This window comes from Ambystoma mexicanum, chromosome 11 (genome assembly GCF_040938575.1).
Source record: "Ambystoma mexicanum isolate Mex_15411 chromosome 11, UKY_AmexF1_1, whole genome shotgun sequence".
NCBI lineage: Eukaryota > Metazoa > Chordata > Amphibia > Caudata > Ambystomatidae > Ambystoma > Ambystoma mexicanum.
The window spans coordinates 1404736778-1404751516 of NC_090934.1; the positions used below are offsets into that span (position 1 = coordinate 1404736778).

Genomic DNA, 14739 nt, shown 5'->3' on the forward strand with positions numbered 1-14739 from the left:
AATACAGGATGTCTGCCCTGCCTCAACAAAAAAGAATACTAAGGACTCAGTCAGGATGTCTGCCCTGCCTCAACAAAAAGAATACTAAGGACTCAGTCAGGATGTCTGTCATGCCTCAACAAAAAGAATACAGGATGTCTGCCCTGCCTCAACAAAAAATAATACTAAGGACTCAGTCAGGATGTCTGCCATGCCTCAACAAAAAGAATACTAAGGACTCAGTCAGGATGTCTGCCATGCCTCAACAAAAAGAATACAGGATGTCTGCCCTGCCTCAACAAAAAAGAATACTAAGGACTCAGTCAGGATGTCTGCCCTGCCTCAACAAAAAGAACACAGGATGTCTGCCATGCCTCAACAAAAAGAATACTATGGACTCAGTCAGGATGTCTGCCCTGCCTTAACAAAAAGAATACAGGATGTCTGCCATGCCTCAACAAAAATAATACTAAGAACTCGATCAGGATGTCTGCCCTACCTCAACAAAAAGAATACTATGGACCCAGTCAGGATGTCTGTCCTGCCTCAACTAAAAGAATACTAAGGACTCAGTCAGGATGCCTGCCATGCCTCAACAAAAAGAATACAGTATGTCTGCCCTGCCTCAACAAAAAAGAATACTAAGGACTCAGTCAGGATGTCTGCCATGCCTCAACAAAAAGAATACTATGGACTCAGTCAGGATGTCTGCCCTGCCTCAACAAAAAGAATACAGGATGTCTGCCCAGCCTCAACAAAAAAGAATACTAAGGACTCAGTCAGGATGTCTGCCATGCCTCAACAAAAATAATACTAAGAATTCGATCAGGATGTCTGCCCTGCCTCAACAAAAAGAATACTATGGACCCAGTCAGGATGTCTGTCCTGCCTCAACTAAAAGAATACTATGGAGTCAGTCAGGATGTCTGTCAAATGAAATGCCCACCATCCTGTGTCTAATCCTATTACCGTTCCTTACACTTTCTTTCTATATAATGGGAAATTGGTGTCTTCTTGATTCCAGAAGGTCTCTCCCATTCTGTTTGTTGGCACCCCAAGGGCAGTTCTTTTGCCAAAAGAATATACATACTTTAAGGTTAATAGTTCAATGTTAGCTATTCACCAGTTCTTGCAATTAAAAGAGAATCCAGGTCCCCGGTCTCCAGGGTGGAACCCCTTCCTGAGTTCTTGGTTCCTACTATTTGCGAAAACAGCTTTGCTCAATAGATCCTCAGGGCAATACATCTTCCCCCAGTGCGTAGCACGAAAAATGATCACTCCCGGTCTCTTGTCAGGACTGGTTCACTAACCTGCCAGACTTCACCATAGACTTTTTCCAATAAGGTATCAAGCCCGGTAGTCTCGCCTGCCAGACTTGACTTCCACAAGTTTCACTTTCCTTGATATTCGTGTTTTTGGGCTTCAGTCCACCAGTTGCAATGCTTCTGCTGTAGATGTGGGTCCCCAACCCTTATGTACTCCACTGTTGGGCTTTGCCCGCTTTTATCTGGGTCCCAGACCCCATTTCTCTGGCTTGACAGGATTCTGGTCCCTTCGCTACCGAGTGTCCACTTGGATAGACCTAGTGTACTCCCCTTCCAGTTGTGCTCTTCGGGATGTTCTTACAGGCCTTATAACATTTCCTTTTTCATCCCCTTTTTCATCCCCTTGTAATCTTCATGGTGTTTTCATAAAGTTTGCAACATTCGTATTATATTGCACAAGACCCCTTTTACCACCTTGTGCTCTTTGGGATGTTCTTATTGGATGTATAATGTTTGTGACTGTTTGATTGCTTCCTTGCTCATCCCCTTGTAATCTTCAGGGTGTTTTATAAAGTTTGCGAAGTGTGCATTTTATTGCACAAGGTCCCTTTTACCCCCCCTGTGCTCTTTAGGATATTATCATTAGCTTCCTTATCTCCCTGAATGCCGCCCTGACCGGTTCTGCCCTTTCCCTACATTTGGGAACTCTCAGGATGGTCCCTGGTCTCTTTGGGAGTTGGAACAAAGTTCCTCCACTCCTGAGGTGCTCAGCGTTCCTCTTCCCGTGGCTCAGCAGCTGCAGCGTCACTCTCTCACCTTCAGCTGTCTGCGTCACTGTTCCCGGTCGGGCTCCGCTGGTCTGGCTTTCAGTGTCTGTGCTACCGATCAGGTCCACATCGCGAAGACCTCACAGTACCTGTGGCTGTCCACGTCCCGGTCTCCAGCTCTTGAGCTGTTTGGTACGAACCTGCGTCTCCTTCCCTGCTCCTCCAGGGTGGATGCTCGACCATGACGTGCGTTCTTTTTCCCTTTTTTCCATCAATCCTGCCACTGTGCAGCTGCACCGCGTGTGTGGTTCTGCAGTGGGATTTTGCCTCCTTGCTTCATTTTCCTCGTCGCAGTTATCTATTGAAACAGGTTTGGGTGAGTGTCCTTCTTCCTCTTCTCAGTCCCTTTAAGGATTTCCTCTGCTAAACCATAATGAATCATGGTGTGGGGGACGGGAGGGACTTGAGTGGGGATTAAGGAAGGTGCGGACACCAAAGGTGTGAAGGAATACTGCATTCTCCCAGGGCCATTGCCACCAACCCCATGGAGGATTTCCCCTCCCTTGAGATCCACCCGCTGAGTAATACCACCAGGGGGACTATCGGAGCCCAGCTTCACCTCCCTGGCCTCATGGAAAGGCTCCTCCTGCTTGGAAGATGTGACAATACCCAGGGATTTGTCATAGATGGTTGTGGTGAGCTCAGAGTTGGAATCCTGACTGGCACACTTGAGACCACACTGCGAAATCCTGGGGAAATCGCCTTACCTTCCTGCACCCAAATTCCCTTATCTGTGCCAATGACAAGCTCATGGAAACTGGCTAAGGGTAGTGTAGATAACAAGAGAACTTGTAATAGAACCAGAGCTGGTTCATTGTACCCACAGAGCTTTTTGTGGTTCCATATTAGTGTACTTTTGGGGTACAGCTATAGCCCACGCTCTTTATGCTGCTGCCTTCATACTAAACAGCCTCTGAGCTGAGGCTGGCACCAGCTTCAACACATCACACCTGTGCTCTGATTCCATCTCTGGATTAGCCACTTCACCACAGGATGTGAAATCACGTAACCTCCCTGTGGCCCAGGTCAAGGTAGCTGCCAACATTGGACGCATGATATGATATGATAAGATATGATATGGCATTTGTAACGTGCCTATACACAAGTATTTGAAGGCGCAACGAGGCAAGGAAGAGGGAACAGAGGGAGGACAGACAGCGATCTTACTAGGCCAAGTGACATTGAGGTTGCACAAGTGCAGGGGAGGGGAGGGGAAAAGTGCCAGGGGAAAGGGGAGGAGACAGTGCTGTAACAGGAAGTGAGGCCAGCAGGTGGGAGGTGCAAGGGTGAGTGCAGACAGCAGGTCTCCAAAAGTGCAGGTAGGGGGACTGTAGGGTTACAGATACAGACCCAAGTGCAAGGGTTGCCGAGAGGCAGTGCGGGTATACAACTGAGCGGGCCGGGACCTGGGCCCAAAATCAGAGGGTAGCCAGGTGACCAGTGCAGTATCAGACAGGAAATCAGCATGTCAATGCAAGCCAAATAGCAGTGATAATGTATTCTTCATTGCGCTTAAGCGCACTTTGGCTACATCGGGCAAAGCGAGGGGCTCTGCCATCCAAAACAAACCACATGATAAAAGGTCCCGGTGACCTTAATACAAGCAACATTGTATTAAGGTTATACACGCTCAATATATGACACTCTGTACTAAAACAGCAGCATTTTGTTTCGTATTCCCTGCAGTGATCTTTTGACAGTCACCCTGACAAATGCCCCTGATTCCAGTTATATCTTTGGTTTTTCTGCATTATGTCTTATTGTGCTAACAACGCACTGTTCCTTTCCAAAGAGCTGAAAGTGTTGACATTAAATGCATTTCATGGCGTGACCTTCTCCAACACATCAAACCTATAGCTTTTAGCAGGGTAGTACTCTATGGTCTAGTTTCTGGCTGGCGGTGGGACGTAAGACGAGCAAGCACAGGATTATTTGTGGTGCTTTTGCCAGGCCATGCCACTAGCCATTATTATCAATGCAATAACATTGCAACCCACTGACAGCTAGGGTGCCAAAACTAAGAAAGACCCCCCCAGATTGATTGGGGACCCCACAGTAACGCCATAACGCCAGTCAATAGAGGTGCATTGCCTGTTGTCACTGGGCGCGTCAAAGGCATATTTTAGTTATGTATTTATCTGATATTGATAAGGCGCCTATACAACAAAAAAGAGTGTTTCAAGGCGCCACAAGGCAAAAGGGAAGAGATAAAACAATAACAGTGAATAAATAATAAAACTAGCAGTGGTCCTACTGGGCCTTGTGGCATTCGGAACGCGCCAAGTACAGTGGAATGGGGGGGGGGGGATAAGTGTTGCAGGGGCCCCCGGGCCCATTAATAGTAAGCTTCTTCCCAAGCACAGTGAACAGGGTCCTGAGCACTTGACAGCCGATCCCAGCTCCTCACTTCTGCACCAGCTGAGTTAAGGCGAGCGAAGGATAGAGACAGAAGAAACTGCTCCACATATACATGTGATGGTAATGAGGAGCGCTGGCGCTAGCATCCTCGCCAATGCCCGAGGCGCAGGGCGGTGCATCCCAGGAAGGCTCCTGATGGGGGTGCAGCTCTCCATTAGGAACCCTGGGAACCTTTCACATCCCGCTTTATCTGAGACAGTGCAAAAGAAGTGCAAGCAGATTATACCTGAGACCCAACATAAACGGAGAGCCTTGTCCCGCCTGTCAATCATTTAAGAACGCTCCATGTTTAAGCCGATGGGGAGGGGGGCTACAGGGGTACTTTTCTATTTCATTATTGTATTTATGGTAATGTATTATATGCTATGTTCGTTGATTCTTTCGTGCATATGGCGTTAATTAACCAATGGCATGTTAAATAAATAAATAATACATAATTAAAAAAACAAAGGTAAACGTGGCAGTGATACTTCATGCTTTCACAGCTGGATTGAGCTAAACAGCAAGGGTAATTATTCTATGTGACCTTTATTCTAAAATCTGTAGGGAAAGATGAATTCCAGATTCCTGGAAAAAAGCAATTTATGTCTCAATATTCATAGCTGGTGATCGTTTTTCTTACCTGAAAATTACTGCCTATTGTCCCTTCTGGACACTTTGGGCAAGGTCTTTTCCGGATTCTTGTTAGTTTACTTACATGCATGGGTCACGGAATATAACATCTTGAACGATTACCAAACAGGTTTCAGAAAAGGATCCAGCACTACTCATAACATCTGCTAGTTAGATGGTGTAATGGCCCAGGCTAAACTCAAACATAGCCCATCAGTATATATTACCTTTATTGACTTTCGAGCTGCTTTCGATCAAGCTATTTGTTCACTTCTTTGGAAGAAACTTCAGATTCTCTGTTGTCCTGAATGGATACTTGAGATCTTGGTGGTTCGTCATTCTGGCACCACTGCTCAGATCAGGCTTGGTGACAATGGGTTGTTATCTCGAGAGGTACCCATTGAGAGAGGGGTAAAGCAGGGATGCTTGCAGGCCACCCTGCTATTCAATCTCTATATATCTGACCATCCATCCAGACTTAGCACACATGCTAACTGCCACCCGAAAATTGGCCAATGTGTTGTCACAGCCATATTATATGCCGACGACCTTGTGCTGTGTGATCAGGTAATTAGTGGGATGAGATCCATGTTAACCGCTCTTGCATGTTACGCGGAGGAACACAGATTATCCATTAATCTGAAAAAAACTAAATCAATATTATATTAAAAAACCGCCATTGATTTCTGCTAGGATCACATCGAATACACCCAGTGGTACAAATATCTGGGCATGGAAATGTCTGAATGTAAAGGCTACCATGAATTGGTTTCTTGTAGGAAATTAAAAGCAAAACATATATAATTGTTGGTACGGAGATTTGTGTATCATCATGCAGGGTTCTCCCTGGGTGGCATACTTGTTCTTTACCGACAATGGTTCTGCCCAGTTGTTTTGTATGGCCTTGAGGCACTCGAAATGCGAGATCTTGAAGGGTTAAATGTTCTTGAAGGATTTTTCTGGAGATGTTTTCTGCGACTCTCTCCCTCGACCTCCATGGAGTATCTCCACCTTGAATTTGGCCTAGTGTCTCTGAAATCTATGGCTGTCAAACGGAGAGGAGAGTTCTTCCTGAAACCACTTCCGATTCGTCCAATATTGAGCAGATTGGGTTCTAACTACTGCCTTACTCACGGCTCCCTAAAGGAAGGTGGGCACATGACGTTGATTCGTGAACTTTTCCTGAATTTAAACTGGGAACCTGATTTTCAGCATTGTTCTAATGTAACAAACCTGACAGGAGCTTTTAGCTGACGTTTAAACAAGTGGGATTGGGTGAAAAATGGAGACCATCTTCAATTCCTCCGAAGTTATGATCAAGTTTCTCTGGTAAATCATAGATTTGTGAAACTTCAACGATATTTTCTCTGATGCCCTGATTTGTGCAAAGATTTAGATTGATCCTTCGCACCAATGAACTCCCTATTAGATCTGTTCGAGGCGGGCATTGGAAGCTCCCCAGAGAGGATAGGTTTTGTAGAATCTGTGCGATCTTGCAACACACTGAGACGGCGCGGCATGTGTGGACTGAATGCCCTAAAAGGAGACATATTTATATGACATTGCTTGGCCATTTTACTCATGATGATAATTCGATCAAATCTATCGAGTTTTGGTCTTACTGTGTAAATACTGGATGCGAAAGGTTACACGTTGCACGTTATAGAGTTTGCTGTTATATTAGAAGCAACCTTGGACATGAGAACTGAATGATAATTTGGATAATGCTTTTTACTCCAGTTGGCCTTCCTTTTTTGCTACTGAAGCTAGAGCTTGCTGTACTTTTACAATGTTGACAATGTGCACAGGCGAGTGATATTCTATTACTGATTGCACTTGAACATTGCGTTTTAGTATCAATGTTTTATCAATTCTGTGGACTTGCATTAAGTCAAATCTTAATGCATATGTTTTATGTTTATGTATGTTTTAATGTAATACTTTATGTATGATTGTGAATTTAGTTTGTTGAATTGTATTTTTAATTGATTGAAAGAATTGTGCATTCATGAATTGACTTGTAAAAGATCATTTTACAACTAAATACAAATAAATAAATTATGCAAGGGCTTCCTCTATTGCTCCAATATTAGAATGTTCCGTATATATGCCTGTGTGTGCACCCTCTCACGTGTATTTTAATCTTTATTTTTGGACAGGTGTACAACATGTTTCAGCATCAGAGCTTGGGCCTTCGAGTCAACATCCAGGTCACCAAACTAGTCCTGCTCCGCCAGCGCCCGGTATGTACTGCCATTGTGCCATGTTGGCCACAGGTGGATGTTGTTTGCATTTTTTGAAAGCGATTTGGTTTTGTTGGGAGCATGAGGTGCGGCTTCAGAATCCACTCTGACATGTCCCCAAATAGAAAACCCCAGGGGTGAAAGGTGCAAATGCTGGCGCTGAAACTTCTTAATGACTGGTCATTATTCTCGGCCATATTCCCTCACTTCATTTCTAGTTGACAGTGTTGACTGCAAAGGACCAACCACATGCACAACCTTCTAGCCAGTGACAAGCCTTCTGCTGTTTCCAGGCTTCAAAATTAAGCCCTAGGCTTTGTGGGGAGGGGATAGTGGGGGGCCTGCAGAATTGAACCCCGGAGAGAGTGAAATCCCTTAAGTGCCAAGGACGAGTATGCTCGTCCTTTTTGCATAGACTTCAATAATAGCCTGGCACTTAAGAGTAACTTTTGGCTCCTGAAAGTGGTCATGAAGTGCCCCCTAAAATAGCTTATAACGTGATCTATTTTTCACCTGACATTGGCCACGCATGTTGCAAAATTAACATAACTGCTTCCAAGCAGTGATGCAATGTCACAGTAGATGGACGAGGTCTTCCTATGTATGGAAGAGAGTGATGGTGGATTTGAGATTTTTCCTGAAGGTTGTGGAGTTTCTCGGGGTTCTCATGGGGTTTCCTGTGGTGCTCATGTCACTGGAGCGTGCTCTATCATCTTGGTTCACTCATGGCACTGGAGCGCGCTCTACAGTCTTGGTTCGCTCATGTCACTGCAGCGTGCTCTACAGTCTTGGTTCGCTTATGTCACTGCAGCGTGCTCTACAGTCTTGGTTCGCTCATTTCACTGGAGCGTGCTCTACAGTCTTGGTTTGCTTATGTCATTGGAGTGTGCTCTACAGTCTTGGTTCACTCATGTCACTGGAGTGCTCTACAGTCTTTGTTCGCTCATTTCACTGGAGCGTGCTCTACAGTCTTGGTTCGGTCATGTCACTGGAGCGTGCTCAACAGTCTTGGTTCACTTATGTCACTGGAGCGCGCTCTACAGTCTTTGTTCGCTTATGTCATTGGAGTGTGCTCTACAGTCTTGGTTCGCTTATGTCATTGGAGTGTGCGCTACAGTCTTGGTTCACTCATGTCACTGGAGTGCTCTACAGTCTTTGTTCGCTCATTTCACTGGAGTGTGCTCTACAGTCTTTGTTCGCTTATGTCATTGGAGTGTGCTCTACAGTCTTGGTTCGCTTATGTCATTGGAGTGTGCTCTACAGTCTTGGTTTGCTTATGTCATTGGAGTGTGCGCTACAGTCTTGGTTCACTCATGTCACTGGAGTGCTCTACAGTCTTGGTTCGCTCATTTCACTGGAGCGTGCTCTACAGTCTTGGTTTGCTCATGTCACTGGAGCGCGCTCTACAGTCTTGGCTCGCTCATGTCACTGTAGCGTGCTCACCCCGCTTGGACATGCATCTTCTTCTTGCATTGCCCATTTGTGCTAGGCTGGTGTTTTTGAGTGTTTTCAGTGGACACCTTTGCAGGCGAGGTGGCAGGTTGTTGTGGGCCTCTCTGGATTTCATGCCCAGCCGATGATGTGTTATTCTGGTAGGTGGGACTGTGTCTGGCGGCTGCTTCCGGAGTCGCTTGAAGCTGGAAGGTTGGGTAGAGAGTAGCCATGGTTCTATGGGGCTTCCACAGTTCACCACAGTGTTATAGACAGTGGAAGTGGAAGGTAGGAGACAAGTGACCCAGATTCTCACAGAATAACTCACAATGTAAGAAGTAGTGTTGCACCAAGGAGTGCCTTGGAATACCCCCCATATGGCCTCCATTCTTCCCATCTCTACAGGCACATACACTTAGGAGGTTCGGTTCATGTTCTGTTAATAGGGTTTCCTGCTGAATCAAATCACCCCCGTAGAGGTTTCTTAGCAGCCAGGCTTGTACCCTAAAACATACCGTTTACCTGCACGTAAACCCCGTTGGGTCCTCTTGTCCCCACACCTGTGTGTGTGAATAGTGACTCCGAGGTTCTGCCCCCACGCCCTCTGCACACTGCTGGGCTTTGAAAGATGGCTTGGCCTGTCCCTGCCTACAATGCATACGTCCAGGGCCTGGTCTGCTGCTCCCTGAACTGTTCACTCCTCCTACCCTGGGGGCCTCTGACAGCTTTCACAGCTCTCAAATCCCCTACCCGACACTGCTTCTGATGGACTTTAATTCTGCAAGCGTTTTGCACGGTGGGCCCTGCCCTTGGCAGCGATTGTGGGCACTTCATTCCGACTGATGTGAATATATGAGGAACCGCTCTGCTGGGTCCCTAAGGCGCTGTCCACCCCACCATGACACCCACACTGGCTTCCCCATCCAGTCAGGACAGCCTTTTAGATGGACCATGCTGCGTCAAACACGTCCTGGGGATTTACGTCAAACATCCAACGGTAATGGCGGCGCTTGTTGTTGCCCCCTCCCCCACCACATGTCCAGTGTTTTCCAAACCCCCAGTGGGCTGAGGGTGGCATAACTTTACATCCTCCCCCTTGCAGTCAGGACAGCAATCATTTTCACCTTCGCCTGGCTTTTGATTGATGGCATGGCTTCTAACGAGTCATGCTCTATTCCTGGTGACATTGCACTTCCAGGGCAGCGCTCACTATCGCTTTACTGAATGCATCACTTCCGGTTCACGTAGTCTACTCTATGGTTCAGAGTGCCCGTTTTATTTGCCCATGTGGGAGGGCAGCCAAATCATTGTGTCTGCAAGTGGCCAAGGTGGTGCAATGGTTATGATTGCAATTGGCCCTGGAGGGCTCTTCAGTCATTATGTTTGTGGATGAGCTTTAGACTTTTGCACTCCTTCATCCTTCAGACCGTTTTCTACCTCCTTAACTGAGACCTAAAACACGACAAGCCTGCGGTTTAGTGGAGCTAAATCAAAAAGTGGTGTTTGCAGGCTGGTTGGTGGTTGTCATGCTATGTGTCCGGAAAAAGAAGGTTATTAATGTGGCGCGGTGGTGCTTTTATTAACACTTCTGTGCTTGGCCTATCTGTCGACGTCACTTCCGGTCGCTCTAGGTGGCGGAAAAGGAGACCTCCAAGTGGGGTTCTGCTGAAGAGACAGTGCTGAGCTAAGACTTCCCATTTAGATCCCCACAAATAGGGGGTGCCCCAACCTGCCAAAGGGCGATAACTCCAGCCTTCCGCCCTCCCAGTTTCCAAATATGTGTATCACAAACGTTTCTGGGAGGAAATATTGCAGCATTTTCTTTGTTATTTGAGTTGGCTTACAAGCGATGCCTACACTGGGTGTGCACATGCATTTCATGGAATGCCGAAGGTCCACACACCCTACACGCCCCACACTGCCTGAGACTCAGTGATCTGCTCCCTACTGTCTCCTTCCCTGGTTGCTTGTTGATCTCTTTTTGCAATTCCCCACCCCCACCCTCCCCTGTTAGCTTCCCGCTCCCTTTTTCACTGCTTCCTTCGCCCTATGATTGTAAAGTGCTCCGCTGCTTCCAGAAGCTCGCACTCATTAAATACCCCAATAATAAAGTGACATCATGGGGCTGGTGCTTTAGGGTTCAAATGGTTTGCAGAATGAACGGATGAGTGAAATGTGCTCACCTCACAACGCGCCAATTCCATTGGAATCCGCAGATTTCTGAGTCATAACTAGATGATGTGAACAGTATCTGATTGGTTACATTCTCTGTTTATTTTCCAAAGGCAAAGCTGTCTATTGGACACCACGGGGAGCGGTCTTTGGAGAGCTTCTGCCACTGGCAGAACGAGGAGTATGGCGGCACCAACTACCTCGGCAATAACCAGGTGCCTGGAGGGAAGGACGATACGCCGCCCGTCGATGCCGCAGTCTTCATGACTAGGTAGAGCACACAGACTCTTGACGGCCACACAAGAGGCCATTTTTAATTGTCATAATTCCTTTTATTATAATTACTCTTTTATAATGCGCTTAATACCAGGTTGGTTTCTAAGCGCGGGATCAGGATTCAAAACTGTGTTGCACTACGTTGTCTTGCTTCCAAAACAAGCGCTTTGCCCTTGAGCTACCCTTCCTCACCTCACCTATTATTATTCACAGTATTTTATAATTTAATGCATAAAGTACCCCTACCGTACGTCTAGGTTTTAAAGATATTCTAGGTCACTGAGCAGTTACGTGACCCAATAATGGATGAGTCTAAGGCCAAAGATCGTCTGTCTCGGGAGGATAGCTCAGGGGCAACGTGCTCGCCTTGGAAGCAAGACGACATGGAGCAACACAGGTTTGATCCCCAGGTCCGCACTTAGAAACCTCTGGGTATTAAGCACATTATAAATAACCTATCATATCATAAGGTTATTAAACCAACTTTTGGGTGACATGACATAGCTTTTTCTGAAAGGTAGCATGTGTTTTTTTCCTTACATCACATGGCTCTACCCTTATCACATTTTCATGCTTTTTCACGTGCTTACTCTAGTGCATGACCTCTTCTAACGTGGAAACATATTAAACATGTGACCTCACTGCGGATGAAAGAAAAGACCAATAGGCAGATTGGAAGGTGTTGCAAAATATATTCTAAGCAGTTTATTAAGGTGTATTAGAAAGGGGTCTTGTTGATTAAAATAAGTAATGACATGCATGTAGAGTATTGCTCTCCATTGTTAAGGTCCAGCAGTGCACAGAATACACCTACTACCAACGGCCGATTTATTATTAATTATTGGCTGTTACCGGAAATTACGTGGAAAGAAATGCATACGTGCTCCTGTGGCAGGTGGAACTCTGGAACTCGGCTCTATTTGGGCTCAACTATAAGCATTGTGACATAACACGACAATGTAGGCTATTCCAGTTATAGTAATAATGTTATTGTGGCAATAAGACCCGAGGCAGCGGGCCAATACCACCCCAGGTACCGTGGGTGGTATTGGCCTGCCGCCGAGGCTCTTATAGCCATTAGTGCCCCCGCCCGTTAGCCTGGGGTACTAATGGAATTTTTTTCTGTTCTGAAATGCTGTCAAATAAAATGGCTGCTGGGAAAGGGAAAACGTAGTCTGTTTTCGCTTTCCATGGCAGCCATTGGGAGCGGATGAGCTGGGAACAGAAGTGTTCGCAGCACGTTCACTCCTGAGAAAAGGAAAAAAGAAGGTAAGTGGGGTTGGGAGGGTAGGGAGGGGATAGTTTGCAGGGGAGGGGGGTGGAGGGAAAAAGAAACTTACCTGAGTCCCCGACGGGGGACAAAGGCAGCCTCCAGCCTTGGGGAGGCTCGGAGCGGGAATTGCCCGTTTCAAGACTCCTCATTGGCTAAGGGTCTGCCACGCCCCCCACCGGGAACAAAAGCAGGCACCTACGTGAGTCCACTGGAATACTGTGTGGTATGGCTTGGAAAAGAGCCAATCCACGTGTAGTATTTCCCGTGGACAGCGCGTGCCAGGTACTCATTTTATATAACACATGGCAGTCTGCAGTACCCCTGTAAAAATTCCATTATTCATAATTTTAATGAAATCATGTTCTTAATTAATGTTCATATTACAGGCTAGTTGTGACATCACAACTGACCTGTAATAAGAAAGTGACCTCCAACAGCTTCATAGTCAGTGATTACGCTTCAGTTGTGACGTCACAAAGCCTATTTCCTGAGCCAGCAAAGGTCAGAATTCCAGCTGTCACTGCAGCAGTTAATTAAATCCATTACAAGCTTTTGAAATTCCCTGCTTGTTCCATAGTTTTCTCTGACACTTAAAAAAGATATTAAATGCCAAGGAACTGTTTATGGTAGAATGTTAATTTGTGCATTGCTGAAGTTTAATACATGTGAGTAAGAAGCTGCCTGTTGTTACTTATGTTCGCACCTGTGGAAGGGCGCTCAGCCAACCATGTGGCTGGAAACATGGGCGAGAGCACACAGTGTACCACCTGCGTTTTCCAGCCACTCGAGGCCCTTCCCCGGGTGGCGTCATCTTGATTGTGCGGCGGCAACAGGGAGCCTATCCATGTTGCCTCGCCCACTCCCGCCTCCGAGACATCGTGCAACCTTTCCCCACCACCTACCCTCCTCACCACTAAACTGCTGGACCAGAGTTGTGTCACTTTGCTCCTTTTCTATCTACGATGGTGGTGGCCATCTTTTTTTAGTTTGTCACTTGCAACGCCTATAAAACGAAACAAATGCCTTCGAGTGCGGATAACGAGAAATGACAAATGAGGAAGGACACAAAGCTTGCAGGTGTTGTTTGGTTATTTGCCCACCCATTGACTGACAATGGCCATACTAATTCCTATGACCCTTCCCATCCACTTCCTGCCACTGCTCCCCCTAAAACACCTCTTCATGGGAACTCTTTGAACTGGGTTTAAACAAGCTTTACCATCAAACTGTGTGACCGAAATGCCTGCCAGTGTTTTTTCAAAACAGTCCTCTGAGAGTTAATGACTCAATTGGAGCTGTAAATCTGTTCCTGGTGTAATAACAATGTCTTAAAAAGGTCTGCCTTCAGCTACTCGATTTATAAGCACTCTGCGTGTCCTTAACTGAAGGCCTGTTAAAAACAAGCACTGGCAAAGCCAACCGTTTTGACTTGTGCATAAGCATTAGGCATTTGCCAGGCACTGCTATAAGTTGGGGCAGTCACACCATTTTGCACCTGCTGCCATCAATGGCCAGTGAATAGCACTATGGCTGCTCCTGCCAAGTGACTTTACCATGCCTACACAAAAGCCCAAACTGTTGGCATTGCCAAAGCTTGCTTAACGGGAGATTAGGTTTGTACAACACGTGGAGCGCATTATCCGAAAAAAATGATATTAATAATATTCACACCCCGGATGAACCCCTGGGGTTGTGAGCACTCGCCGAGGGCCTCACGACCTGCCTAGGCTCGGATCCTGTATGCCCCCCAAGCAGGGGTGATTGCTGTATTGAAGTACAAGAGGAAAAAGGTTTTTCAATTTCTTTTATTAAAATGTTTAAACCATTTTTCTGCAGCACATTTAAACCTGCATATAAGCTTTTTAAAATCCAAATAGAGCCTACATTGATTATATGAATTTGTAAATGGAAGCTCGCTTATATTAGATTAAGGAAGAGGCCATGTATTGAAGGGGATGACAGTGTGTGGCCCTGTCTTATAAGTAATACAGTTCCCCCTATCGTATCTTATAAGGATATTGCAAGTCACCGATGAGTTCTGTATATTACTCATGAGTAGTGATGTCACTACTATTTTATAATTAGAACAATATTTACAGGCTTTTATGCGGATATTGCAGGATGTCATGTATTCTGTAACATTATCAATGTGATTGTCCATAACAAATGTTAGTATTCTTGTATTTTTCAAACGCAAGCCGGGGAAAGATGTTCTTTGCTGTTGACAAAAGCAGTTTTTCTTT

The 14739-nt window shown here is 46.0% G+C and overlaps 1 protein-coding gene across 3 annotated transcripts in view; it reads left to right on the forward strand.

The window, feature by feature from the left end:
* The window catches only part of ADAMTS17 (ADAM metallopeptidase with thrombospondin type 1 motif 17), a 1111828-nt gene that overhangs the window by 209044 nt on the left and 888045 nt on the right, over nucleotides 1-14739 (forward strand). For all 3 annotated transcript variants that reach the window (XM_069625034.1, XM_069625036.1, XM_069625035.1), the window contains exons 5-6: nucleotides 7261-7344; nucleotides 11061-11218. In XM_069625034.1, the coding sequence (XP_069481135.1) occupies nucleotides 7261-7344; nucleotides 11061-11218 (242 nt within the window). The remainder of the gene's footprint in view (nucleotides 1-7260; nucleotides 7345-11060; nucleotides 11219-14739) is intronic.